The following is a 12,242-nucleotide window of genomic DNA, read 5'->3' as shown; positions in this document are numbered from 1 at the left end:
TACTTTTTTCCCTCACTGTAACTGTAGTAACTTCATTCCTTCATTCATCACAATCACAGCTACTGTATAAAAAACACAGGAGAGCTTGGTGTTCCATAACATTCACCAGTTACCATTTTAACATTATTTAAACTGCTGTCAAATGTAGATTTAAATCAATAAAGACACGTCCTCTCCGCGTCGGATCAGTAGCTCAGCTGTTTAGTATTCTCACCGCTGAGCAAACAGCTGAGCTACTGATCCAGCGCAGTCACCTGTCCAGGTGTAAAACCCCTGAAGTCTTATAAATAATCTTCATCATCCCAATCCCAATCGCACCACAGTTGACCGTGTTCTTACCACAGTGCACCACACTACCTCACTCTGTTGTACTACAACTGCCACCTAATTACTAAACACAAAGCACAAACCATAATTTCGCAGAGAACAAAAGAAAAGTCATGATAACATCACCGCAACGAGAACAAGATTGTGCACGTCGTCCTCGCCTGCGGACGTCGAGGTGCATGATGTCACTCCAGCTGTGTGTGAATGACGTCAGCGCACAGGGGGCGTGGTTTACTCTCGTTTTGCCACGGCCTGGAGGGCAGCGGACATTTTGGAGTAGCGCTGCAGTGACTGCCGTAGTTTGCGTCGCGTTGTGCAGTGTGTGCAGTATTCAGTGGGTGCTCAGGGTACAGCCGGCAGCCATGGTGCGGAAGCTGAAGTTTCATGAGCAGAAGCTGCTGAAGAAGGTGGACTTCCTGAACTGGGAGGTGGACAACAACCTGCACGAAGTGAAGGTGCTGCGCAGATACCACATCGAGAGGAGGGAGGACTACACAAAGTAAGAGCGGAGAGAGAGAGAGAGAGAGAGGGGGATGTGGAAAGGGACTAAAAAAAGTGGGAAGGGGAAGAAAGAAAGAAAGAAAGACAGACGCCAGCCGCTGTTGTTTGTCAGTTGCTGCTGCACACGTGTGTTTGTTTTCCTCCCCCCTGTGACGCGGGACCCTGTCGTGCGTGAGGCCGAGAGCCGGGCTGCGCACCTGGGGTCCCAGTCTGACCCGCATCGCTGGACACGGGCTCCTGCGCGCAGCCCGATTCACAGCCCGAGTCTCATGTTCACCCCCTGGGCGCCGCCATGACAGTTTTGATCTCTGGACTCGGCGGCGGACGGGGCGCCGGCGGGGTCAGAGCGTTTCCCGGGCCGGAACCGTGCGCTCTGTGGCGGTCGCCTCTCCGCTGCCCGTCCGCAGGCTCTCATTTAAAACCAGATCGATCAATTATCAATGTTTTCTGAGTGCAAAGCAGTAGGAAAACTGAGAAATGGCCGCTTCCCTGCATGCCGGGAGTTGTGGTTTTCTGCCTGCTCCCTTCCCATGCTGGTGAATGCAGTGGTGGACCACAAATCCCAGCGTGCACCTCGCTCCGTTGTGAGTGCAGTGATTGAGTATATGCTCCGTTTGACCTGCAGTGAACCCCACAGGCGGGGACCACAACTGGGGATCAGGGAATGCGTCACAATGTGGCAGACTACGTCACTGTGTTGTAACACCTCTGTAGGAAACTGGAAAGAGAACCAGGTTAAACATACCTATTTTCCTCCCCCCCATAGGTACAATAAGCTGAGCCGCAGTATTCGGGAGCTGGCCCAGAAGATCCGGGACCTGAACGAGAAGGACGGCTTCCGAGCGCAGAGCACGGCGCGGCTGCTGGAGAAACTGTGAGTCTCCCGGACTGAGGCTGAGTGTCTGACACACTGAGACAGAAACCCAGACTGACTGACTGACTGACAGGTCGTACAATTTAATAATAATTGTATTAAGTTATCAAAAGGGTTCCCAGAGTCTTCGGGCCTCAACTGAGAGAGCAAGGCCCCCCCCTCAGATCTACGTTTCCGCTCTGGAACAGTCAGGAGATCTTTAATTCCAGATCTTGCATCTCTATTTGGAGAGCAAGGGGTTAATCGTTAAATCTAATCTGGAGCCCAGTCCCTGTCGTGCTTTAAAAGTAATTAATACAATCTTCAAATCGATACGATAAGTAATGGGCAACCAGTGCAGTGAGGCCAAGACTGGGGTTGTGACGTCTTCGGCCTGATTTTGTTAAGTTATCCCAGTCTGTGTACAAGTGTGTGTTAGTGCGTGTCTGTCTGTGCTGCGTGTGTGTGTGCGCTAGTGCATGTCTCTGTGCTATCTGTGTGTGTGGTTGTCTATGCTAGTGCGTGCGTGCTGTGTGCGCGCACTAGTGCGCGTCTGTCTGTGCAATGTGTGTGCTAGTGCGTGTCTGCCATGTCTGTCTGTGCACTGCAGTGTGTGTATGGTTGTGTGTGCGCCAGTGCGCGTCGGTGCTGTGCGTGTGGTTGTCTAAGCTAGAGCGTTTGTGTGTCTGTCTGTCAGTGTGTGGTTGTGTGTGTGTGCTACTGCACGTCGGTGCTGCCTGTACTCTATGCTAGAGTGTGTGTGTGCATTAGTGCGTGTTGTCTGTCCGTGCTGTGTGTGTGCTAGTGTGTGTCGGTGCCATGTGTGTTTGTCTATGCTAGAGCGTGTGTCTCTGTGTGTGCCGTATGTGTCTTGCTGTGCCGTGTGTGTTGCGTTTGTCTGTGCTTTGTGTGTGTGCTAGTGTGTCGGTGCTGTGTGGTTGTCTATGCTAGATCGTGTGCGTCTCTGTCTGTGCTGTGCTGTGTGTGTGTGTGTGTGTGGTTGTGTCTGTACTAGTGTGTGTCGGTGCTGTGTGTGGTTGTTTGTGTTCATGCTAGAGCGTGTGTGTGTGTGTGGGAACTGGAGTGTCGGTAGTGAGTCAGTACCCACTCTGTGCCATGGCAGTGTAATTTGTTACGCTGTAGATAAGCGCGTTGTGTACACAGAGCGTGTGACTGCCAGGTGGGGATCAGGTGTGCGTTGTGTGTCGGAGATAAGCCCTGATTCCCACGGTGCGTCTCTGCCCCACCGGCAGCCAGGTAAACACAGTGGATTTACACTCTTAGCGCAGCAGTGGGAATGACAGACAGGGCCGAGATACGGCTGAGATTTATGGCCGCTGTGCCGAGCGGGAGGCTGAGAGTGTCCCTGCGTGTGTGTGAACCGGTCACTGAGTGTGTGTTTGTGCGATTGTGAGTGTGTGGAGAGTGTTTGTGTGATTGTGAGTGTCTGTTTGGGAATTAATGTGTGTGTATAATATATGAGCGAGTATAAATTGTCCAGTCTGTCACCCCCCCCTGTGGGAACCTGTGCGCTGTGGAAGATTAATGAGTGGGGTGGGGGGGCAGTGTTGTGTGTGTGGGGGGGGTGTATCGCTCAGCTGTGTTGATAAAGAACGCTCTGCTGCTGCTCTGACATGCCTTTAAATTACGATGATGATGATTCTGGGGGGTCCAGCATACATAAATTTAAAGACATGCATTTAATAATAGCAGAACTGTTTTTTTAATGAAGCAGTTTCCTGGTGTTAATTGTGTCTTTCCTGCTTGTTAGTAAACAGTTCTGTTCCAGAGGTGAGAGAGAGAGACAGGTCGGAAATTAAGAGAGCTATTTCTTTTTCTCTCGGCTGGGAGATGGGAGGAGGGAGAGAGAGAGGGATGGACAGACGGATAGACTTCTGGTGTCTTATCTCTCTCTCTCTCTCTCTCTCTCTCTCTCATATATATATATATATATATATATCTTTAAAGAGGAGACAGAGGCCGCCCTGTCCCCCCCAGGTGCTGTCCCGTCCTGTGCTGCTGTCCCATATCGGTCCCATATCGTGAAATGGGATAGGACCCCCCCCACGAGACAGGAAGTCAGGGCTCTATTTAGGGCCGGTGATGCAGCATTACTGAGATAGTAATACTTCCGTAGGAAATGAAACCCCTGGCCCCATAGAGCAGGTTAACAGTGACAGCGGACTCGGGGGGGGTGGGGAGGGAGGAGAGGGAAGAAGAGAGGAGAGGAGCTGTGTGATGAGGATATAAATATGCAATGCAATATAAAATTACAGATCAAAACGGAACACAATTACAAGTTCAAAATCACATCAGTGCATAAGAAAATATACAGTTAATGCAAGTCCTACACCCTGGATTGTGAGCTAAGAATTGCAGACAAGATGTGAAGTCCTAGATATGAGCTCAGAGGAAGGGATATAGGGGCCCAGTGGAGGGAGCGGAGCAGTGGAGTAGCGTGTGCGAATCGGGGCAGAGTATCAGACGAGCCGCAGAGTTCTGGATGAGCTGGAGCGGTGGGTAGTAGTTGCAGGCAGGCCGGCCAGGAGGGAGTTGCAGTAGTCCAGGCGGGAGAGGACCAGTGACTGGACGAGTAGCTGAGTCGAGTAGTCGGTGTGGAAGGGACGGATCCGGCGTATGTTGCTCAGGAAGCATCTGCAGGTGCGTGTCAGCGTGGTGATGTGCTGGGAGTAGGAGAGCAAAGGATCGAGGGTGACTCCTAGATTTTTAGCGGAAGAAGAGGGAGAGAGTGTGGTGGATTCCAAGGGGATTGAGATGGGGAGGTCAGCAGAAGGTGAGGAAGTCTGGGGGAAAAACAGGAGATCCGATTTGGAGAGGTTGAGCTTGAGGTGGTGCGAGTGCATCCAGGCGGAGATAGCAGACAAGCAGGAAGAGATGCAAGAGGGTATGAGAGGGTCAGAAGAGGGTAAAGACAGGAAGATCTGGGCATCATCAGCGTAGAAGTGGTAGGAGAAACCATGGGATGTGATGAGGGGGCCCAGGGAGCGAGTGTAGAGAGAGAACAGGAGCGGGCCCAGGACGGAGCCTTGGGGAACACCTGTGAGGAGAGGTTGGAGGGTGGATGAGGAGCCTCGCCATGTAGGACCGGTCACTGAGGTAGGAGGAGAACCAGGTGAGAGCAGTTCCAGGTCAGCGAGGCAGGAGAGGAGGATGGAGAGATTGAGGCTGTCAAACTGTCTATTACTGCGCTCTATTACACGTGCTTCTCGGACGTTAATAATGCAGCTTTTACGAGATTGGGCAGTAGTCGTCACGGGTCAAAACGGACTCCGAGAAATATTCTCAAAACTAGTCGTCCGTCCCCAGCAGCACAGCAGCCCCACCTCACAATCACAGCACCAGCGATCGACCCGCCCCCTGCGTGCGATTGGCTCCAAACTGGTGCCTCTGATGTAAAAACCCGCCCCCCCCCCAGGTGATTGGAAGCTGTAGGCATTCAGGGTAATGTCAGTAGATGGATTATGAACTGGTTGATGTCTAGGAAACAGAGGGTGTCGATTAGAGGAGTTGCTTCTAACTGGAGTGAGGTTGTTAGTGGAGTTCCACAGGGATCAGTACTAGGGCCTGTGCTTTTTCTAATCTATATTAATGATCTGGACTCTGGGATAGTTAGCAAACTTGTCAAATTTGCCGATGATACTAAAGTAGGTGGCTCAGCAGATACAATCTCGGCAGCACAGGCTATTCAAAGGGACTTAGATAATATTCAGTTGTGGGCCGACACCTGACAGATGAAATTCAATGTGGACAAGTGCAAGGTATTACATGCAGGTACAAAAATGTCCACTATAATGACACTATGGGAGGAATAGAACTAGATGAAGTAACGCATGAGAAAGACCTAGGAGTCTATGTGGACTCCTCACTTTCTCCATCCAAACAATATGGGGAAGCAATAAAAAAGACAAACAAAATGCTAGGGTATATTGTCAAAAGTGTAGAATTGAGCACAAGGGCAGTGATGTTCAGACTGTACAATGCACTAGTTAGAGCTCATCTGGATACTGTGGACAGTTCTGGGCTCCACACTTCAAGAAAGATATCGCTGCTCTAGAGGCAGTTCAGAGGAGAGCAACCAGACTTATTCCAGGTCTGAAGGGACTGTCCTACTGAGAGACTGAGGAACTGAACCTTTTCACCCTGGAACAGAGGAGACTACGTGGGGACTTGATTCAAGTCTTCAAAATCATGAAAGGCATCGACCACATCAAACCAGAGGAGCTTTTCCAGATCAGCAGGGACACACGCACCCGGGACACAAATGGAAATTGGGCTTCAAGGCATTCAAGACAGAAAACAGGAGACACTTCTTCACACAGAGAGGCGTCACAATCTGAACAAACTCCCCAGCGATGTGGCTGAAGAGACAATTTGGGAACATTCAAAAACAGACTGGATAGGATCCTTGATCACTTAGTTATTAATGGACAGCAAACGAGCACGATGGGGCGAATGGGCTCCTCTCGATTGGACACGAATCATGTTCTTATGATTGACGAGCATTAAAAAGAAGTTTTTGAAATTGAAAGACCACTAGGCAAACAGCGCTATAAATTAATGTATGAGGTTATTAATTAAATTATGAATTAATTAATTAATTAATTTACAAATTGAAGAATTTATGAATTGACAAATTTATGAATTAATTAATTAATTAATGAATTAATTAAATATAACATTTTGACCCTAATAATGCTCCATAGAGAACGTCAATTCCGTGCTTCTGTATGGGGGCCTGTTTTACCCCTGTAGACAGACGGGCAGACAGATGGACAGACCGAGGAACAGGTGGACAAACCAAGAGAGACACATGAGTTGCCTTTTTATATTCATAAGATTCCAGTTATTTATTTTCGTTCTGTAATATGTTTTTAAACCTTGCGATTGCTTTATGGACACTGCGATTGTGTCTGTCCTGCCAGTAAAGCACCTTGAAGTGAAGTGAGTGAGAAACCGCTCTGACTTCCTGGCAGCAGTGTGGCGGTGGGCGGAAGGTCGTGACCTCAGCGATTGCGTGAGAAGCAGAAGCTGGTGGTTTGAGGTGCCGGGGGGGGCAGGTGTGCCAGGCAGCGCAGTGGGGGGGGGGGGGTCAACTGGAGGTCATGCCACCTAACAGATGCCATCCGCTTCGAACAGCAGCAGTGGGGAGGGGGATCGAAGAGAAACCGTTCAGTTGAAAATCAAACCCCAATAAAGAAATGACGACTGCTTTTAGTGCGTTGCCTCAGAGAGCAGTGATCAATCCACGATCAATGGCCATCGATATCAATAGGCAGGACCTGCCAACCATGCTTTAAAGTATTGTGATCAGTCAATCAAACCATAAACTGAAGACTCGTCCACAGAGCACAGCCAGCAAGTCATTAGTGCGTCAGATTAGCGCTCGTCTCTGTGTGTGCGTCTGTGTGCATCTCTGTGTGTGCGTGCGTGTCTGTGTGCGTGTGGGAATAGGTGTGCAGTGTCAGGACGTCCCGTGTGGGTCCAGAGTCTGTGTGTGTTTGGGGGACTCTGTGATGCTCAGCTTTGGGCTGCAGTAGAGCAGTGCAAGGTGGGGGGTGTAGGTGTGAGTTGTTGAGGGGTGGTGGGGTTGTGTAGTTGTGCTGAAAGGTGACCTGGGTCTGGCATGGCCTGGCGGGGGGGAATGTGCTGCCCCAGGCGTGCGGGGGGGGGGCAGGGGATCCCAGCCAGTCCACCCAGGGGCTATTTATACAGCGCCGTGGGAACCGGCCTCTGACCTGCCCTGGCATTATCACCCTGCCAGCCTGGCACACACACTGCCACACACACACACACACACACACTCACTGCCACGCACCGCCACACACATGCACACACGCACATACACGCACACTGCTACAACAGACTCGGACATGGGCACAGTCGTACCGCGGTGCCGTCCACACGCGGTCTGCGTGTGTGTGTGCAGGTTTACCCCGGTGATGCTCAGAGCTTGACTGGAGTACAGCCCTGCTACGGGCCGTGTAGCACTGCTGTGTGTGTGTGTGTGTGTGTGTGTGTGACTGCCCTCATTGTTGGTTTAGCATTGGGGGAAGGGGGCGTTGGGGGGCAGAGTTCCCCAATTTCTCCCCTGGTCGAGGATCTGATCTCACCCCCCTGGCCCAGGTCCGGCCGTACAACAAAGGAGTCCTGTGCTCTCCTTTCCTGGGGGGGGGGCTGTAATGCGAACCTGACTGACTGCCTGACCCCCCCACTGTCCCACTGTGGATCTGACACTGTCCCTGTGCCGACCCACTGTCTCTGTGTTTATCAGAGTGTGTGTCTCTCAGAGTGTGTGTGTATCAGTGTGTCTATCGGAGTGTGTGTGTGTATCAAAGTGTGTCTCAGTGTCTATCAGAATGTGTGTGTGTCTGTCAGTGTGTGTATCAGTGTGTGCATGCAGAGCGGGTAACCCGACTCCGTGGGCGCCATGCCAGCGTCACACACACTCTCACACTGCAGAGCTAAGGGCAGATTTGTCATAAATTCTGGGCCCCTGAGAGCCGGAGCGCGCCGGGCATTCTCACCTTGCCAGGGTGTGAGAGAGTCAGCAGTGCGCCCGGCCAGAGCGCCACACACACGCACACACCTGCCTACACACGTCTCCCATCCCATCGGCACATCTGTTTTTGATTTGTGATTACGTGTGCACATGTATATTTGTGTGTGTGTGTGTGTGTGTGTGTGTGTGTGTGTGTGTTTGTATTTGAGTTTGTGTCTCTTTTTCTGTGTGTCTGTGTGGGAGTGTGTGTGTGCTGAGTTCTGGGGCAGCAGGACACAGGAGGCCCTGAGACTCTTTCCTTGAGTGGGGGGTCCGTTCCCACGCAGCAAGTTTACTCGGGGGGGGGGTCAATTCACTGTAACTGACGCCACTTCCTCTTAACTGGGTTCAGCTCTCGTTTTATGATCTGTAGTTTTACTGCATTCCAGCTGTCCCCTCTCTGTCAGATGTATTGCTCTCCTGGATATTGTGTGTGTGTGTGAGAGAGAGAGAGAAATGAGGGAGAGGGAGGGGGGGAGAGGCAGAAATATAGAGAGAGAGCGTGCAGCCTTTCGTTAATCAAATCTATGGAGCGCAAGATGTCCCGCCTCTCTCTGCTGTCCCCGGTGCGTGTGTCTGTCTGTTCCATGTAACGCATCATGCTAACCCCCCCACTCTGTGTGGCAGGTATGGCGTGGGTCTGATTCCCACCCGGGAGAACCTGGCGCTCACCGAGAAGGTCACCGCCTCCGCCTTCTGCAGGTATGGATGATCACAACAATAACAGACTGTCCTGTGTGTCCTGCACTGTAACCCCACTGTGGGCCAGAACAGCTCTGTGTGGGTCAAAGCCGGCCCAGCCAGGGCTCCCGAGCTCTCCCGGTCCTCCCAGTCCACGGCACCGAGCACGGAGAGGACCGGCTCACGTGGAACCCCCCCCCCCCCTTCTCTCTCTCTCTCTCCCCAGGAGGCGCCTGCCCAGTGTGCTGGTGAAGCTGCGCATGGCCCAGAACCTGAAGACCGCCGTGACCTTCATCGAGCAAGGCCGTATCCTCCCGCGCTCTATCGCTCCACTGTCACTCCATCACCCCTTCGCTCCGTCGCTATGCTACCACTCAGGACAGCGGGAGAGCAGGGGAGGGCAGGGCGGGAAGGGAAAGGACGGCAGAGTGGGGGGTCGGGGGGGGTCAGGGTGCTGCTCGGTGTGTCGGCGTGTTGCGTGTCCTGAGACGTGTCCGCCCCCCCAACCTGAGCCGCAGAGGCCCGATTAGAGGCCGGGACGTTAATCCTATCGGCTTCTCCAGCACATGACTGTCACGCGGCGGCGGTCAGGGGAGCTAGAGTGGGGGGGTGGGGGGGCTCTCTCTCTCTCTCTCTCTCTCTCTCTCTCTCCTGTCTCAATCTATTGCACTTTCTCTCTCCTCCCAAGATTAAAATTAAGTCCCTCTCCCCTAGACTTTCTCTCTCTCTCCTCCTCCTCCTCCCTCTCTTTTGCTGACAGAACCCTAAACAGCTGTGTTTTGTCATGCCCCCCCACCCCTCTACACACACACACACACACACAGTATGCCGGTGTGCCCTACTTCCTCTCTCTCTCTCTCTCTTGTTTCACACAGTTATTTATAGAAATATAAACACTGCTTTTGGACAGAGCATCACTCACACTGACACACTCACACTTTCTGTCCTCCTCTTTGCACCACACCCCTCCATTCTCTCTCCGTCTCTGGGGGGTCTGTGTGTGTGTGAGAACCAGAGAGTTCCACTGTGGAAACTGAGGGGGCGAGAGGAGATGAAAATAGAGGGAGGGAGGGAGAGAAGGAGCTCGTTCTGAATGCAGCGCTCTTTCTCGCGGTCTCTGTGCTCCTGAGATGCGCTGTGGGTCTCTGTGTGTCTCTGCGTGTCTCACTGTCTCGCACTGTCCAGTCCTTGACTCAGACCCAGATGTGCGCGTCGGACCCGAGATCATCACTGACCCTGCCTTCCTGATCACCAGGTCAGTGTGCGCCCTCACTCACTCTCACACACGTTCACACTCTCTCTCTCTCTCTCTCTCTCTCTCTCTCACTGACACGCTAACACTTGCTCGCTCGCTCACTCTCTCTCTGCTCTCAGCCTGTGCAAAGGGGACTCTGGGTTTTCCAGTAAAAGAAGGAAAACTAAGTGACTAATTGAAGCCGGCTGCCAGCCAGGTGTGTGTGTGTCTCCAAGTGTCAGGTTTCTCTCTCGGCTCCAGTACTTCTGTCTCTGTGGGTCTGTCTGTATTTGTCTGCAGTGTGTGTGTTTCTCTTGTACCCCCTCTCTCTCTCTCTCTCTCTCTCTCTCTCTCTCTCTCTCTCTCTGTTCCTGTGCAGAGAGGTGACAAGGTCAGGCTGTACCCTGTGGTTTGCCCCCCCCCTGTACTTCCTGTGTGTCCTGCCCGCAGAGCTCAGTCACGCACCGCTGCTGCTGCTGCCATCCTTCCTCTTCTGCTGCTCCGTCCTCTTGCCCGTCTTGCTCTCTCGCTGTGTCCCCTCGCTCGCCCCCTCTCTCTCGCTCTGTGTCCCCTCGCTCGCCCCCTCACTCGCTCTCTCTCGCTCTGTGTCCCCTGGCTCGCTCTCTCACATGTCTGTCTCAGGGCACAGATGCTCATGGGCTCTCAGGTGTCACAGTAGCTGCCGACTCGGCGAGTATGGTGGCCCACTCTGACTGCTCCTCCTTGTGTGTGCGTCTCACCGCTCTGGTCCTGTCCTCTCGGTGAAGCAGGGCTGCACAGTTATTGCGTGACTGTCAGCGATTGTATTCGTCCAGAGTTTCCTCTGTGTTTGAGGGATCGATGCCCTGCTTCCTCATTTAAATATGCATCCCCACCCAGGTCCCAGTGAAGGTGCTGGGGACGCCCGTCTGCTGTGAAACACATGCACACACACATGCACTCTGTTTGTGTATCTTACAGAATGACTGAATGCTCCACACTGCATTTGATAGTGAATAGATGGTGAAAAGATCAGACAATAGATGAAGATAAGATGCAAGAGAGCACAAATAATGGCTCATTAACAGGAGGCTTCAGTCAGAGACTCTTGCCTCAATAACCTGAGAGCAAACGGGTCTCAGTTTCAAAAGCAGCTAAAAATGTCCGACAGTTCGGCTGCTCAGCCTGTGGATCTGGACATGGACTCACAGCTCCCCCTGCTGGCCCGGCTGTGCACTGCTCCGAGCGGCAGCTTCTTAAACCCTACACCCAGCGGGGAGCGCGCTCAACCGGGCCGCTGGTGCTGGCACGTGGACGCCCTCTGACATTTCTGCCGTCTCTCACAGGAGCATGGAGGACTTCGTGACCTGGGTGGACTCCTCCAAGATCAAACAGCACGTCATGAACTACAACGAGCAGGTGAGCCCGGACGGACGCGCGGACATACAGGCAGAGACACGGACACTGAGGGGACAGACAGACAGATGGACGGATGGACTCATGCTCAGATGTGTTCAGAGCTCTGTGGTGTTAATGAGCTCTCCCTCTACCCCTCCCCCATACAGAGAGACGATTTCGACCTGGTGGTGTGATGGAGCCGGTCCAGCGTGTGTGTGTGTGTTTGTGTGTGTGAGCGTATATGTATGTGAGCGTGTGTGTCTAGCGGAGAGGAGTTGTGAAGTTGGCCGGACGGTGAGCCACACCTCCTCTGCGGTGACGGAGACGGAGCTGCAGAATCGCCCCCCCAGCCCAGATGCTGCATCTCTGGCGCCGGACCCACTCTGCCCAGGATGACTCCGTGGTCCCCCTGTGGTGGGGGGCGTCTATGATGTGCAGGTCCAAGTCCGAGGGCCCCCCCACCCCCAGCCTGGGCCCTGGCGGTCGTTCATGGGCTCATAGAGACACTGGGGGGCCTTCCTGGCCGCTGCGTGTTCACAGTCCAGTCGGGCGGGGTCGCGGCCTCTCAGTCTCCATGTTCAGGAGTCCAGATGTTGTTCAGCTGCTGACTGGACGCCCCAGTCATGCCATCCTTTATCAACTGCAATAAAATCTGCCGAGAGGCCTGTGTTGTGTCAGTTACTGCTGTGTCTGTTTGTTTCCCTGAAGTG

General features: G+C 52.9%; 1 protein-coding gene across 1 annotated transcript; it reads left to right on the top strand.

Annotated features, from left to right (window-relative positions):
• Positions 1–559: 559 nt before the first annotated feature.
• imp3 (IMP U3 small nucleolar ribonucleoprotein 3) lies at positions 560–12,213 on the top strand. Its single transcript, XM_066691727.1, has 7 exons — positions 560–826; positions 1,595–1,702; positions 8,868–8,942; positions 9,148–9,227; positions 10,125–10,176; positions 11,481–11,553; positions 11,700–12,213. The coding sequence occupies exons 1-7, from the start codon at positions 690–692 to the stop codon at positions 11,724–11,726; spliced, it is 552 nt and encodes a 183-aa protein (XP_066547824.1). The 5' UTR covers positions 560–689; the 3' UTR covers positions 11,727–12,213.
• The last annotated feature ends 29 nt before the right edge of the window (positions 12,214–12,242 follow it).

This window comes from Amia ocellicauda, chromosome 19 (assembly GCF_036373705.1).
Source record: "Amia ocellicauda isolate fAmiCal2 chromosome 19, fAmiCal2.hap1, whole genome shotgun sequence".
Classification (NCBI taxonomy): Eukaryota; Metazoa; Chordata; class Actinopteri; order Amiiformes; family Amiidae; genus Amia; species Amia ocellicauda.
This window is presented reverse-complemented; position numbering and strand designations above follow the sequence as displayed.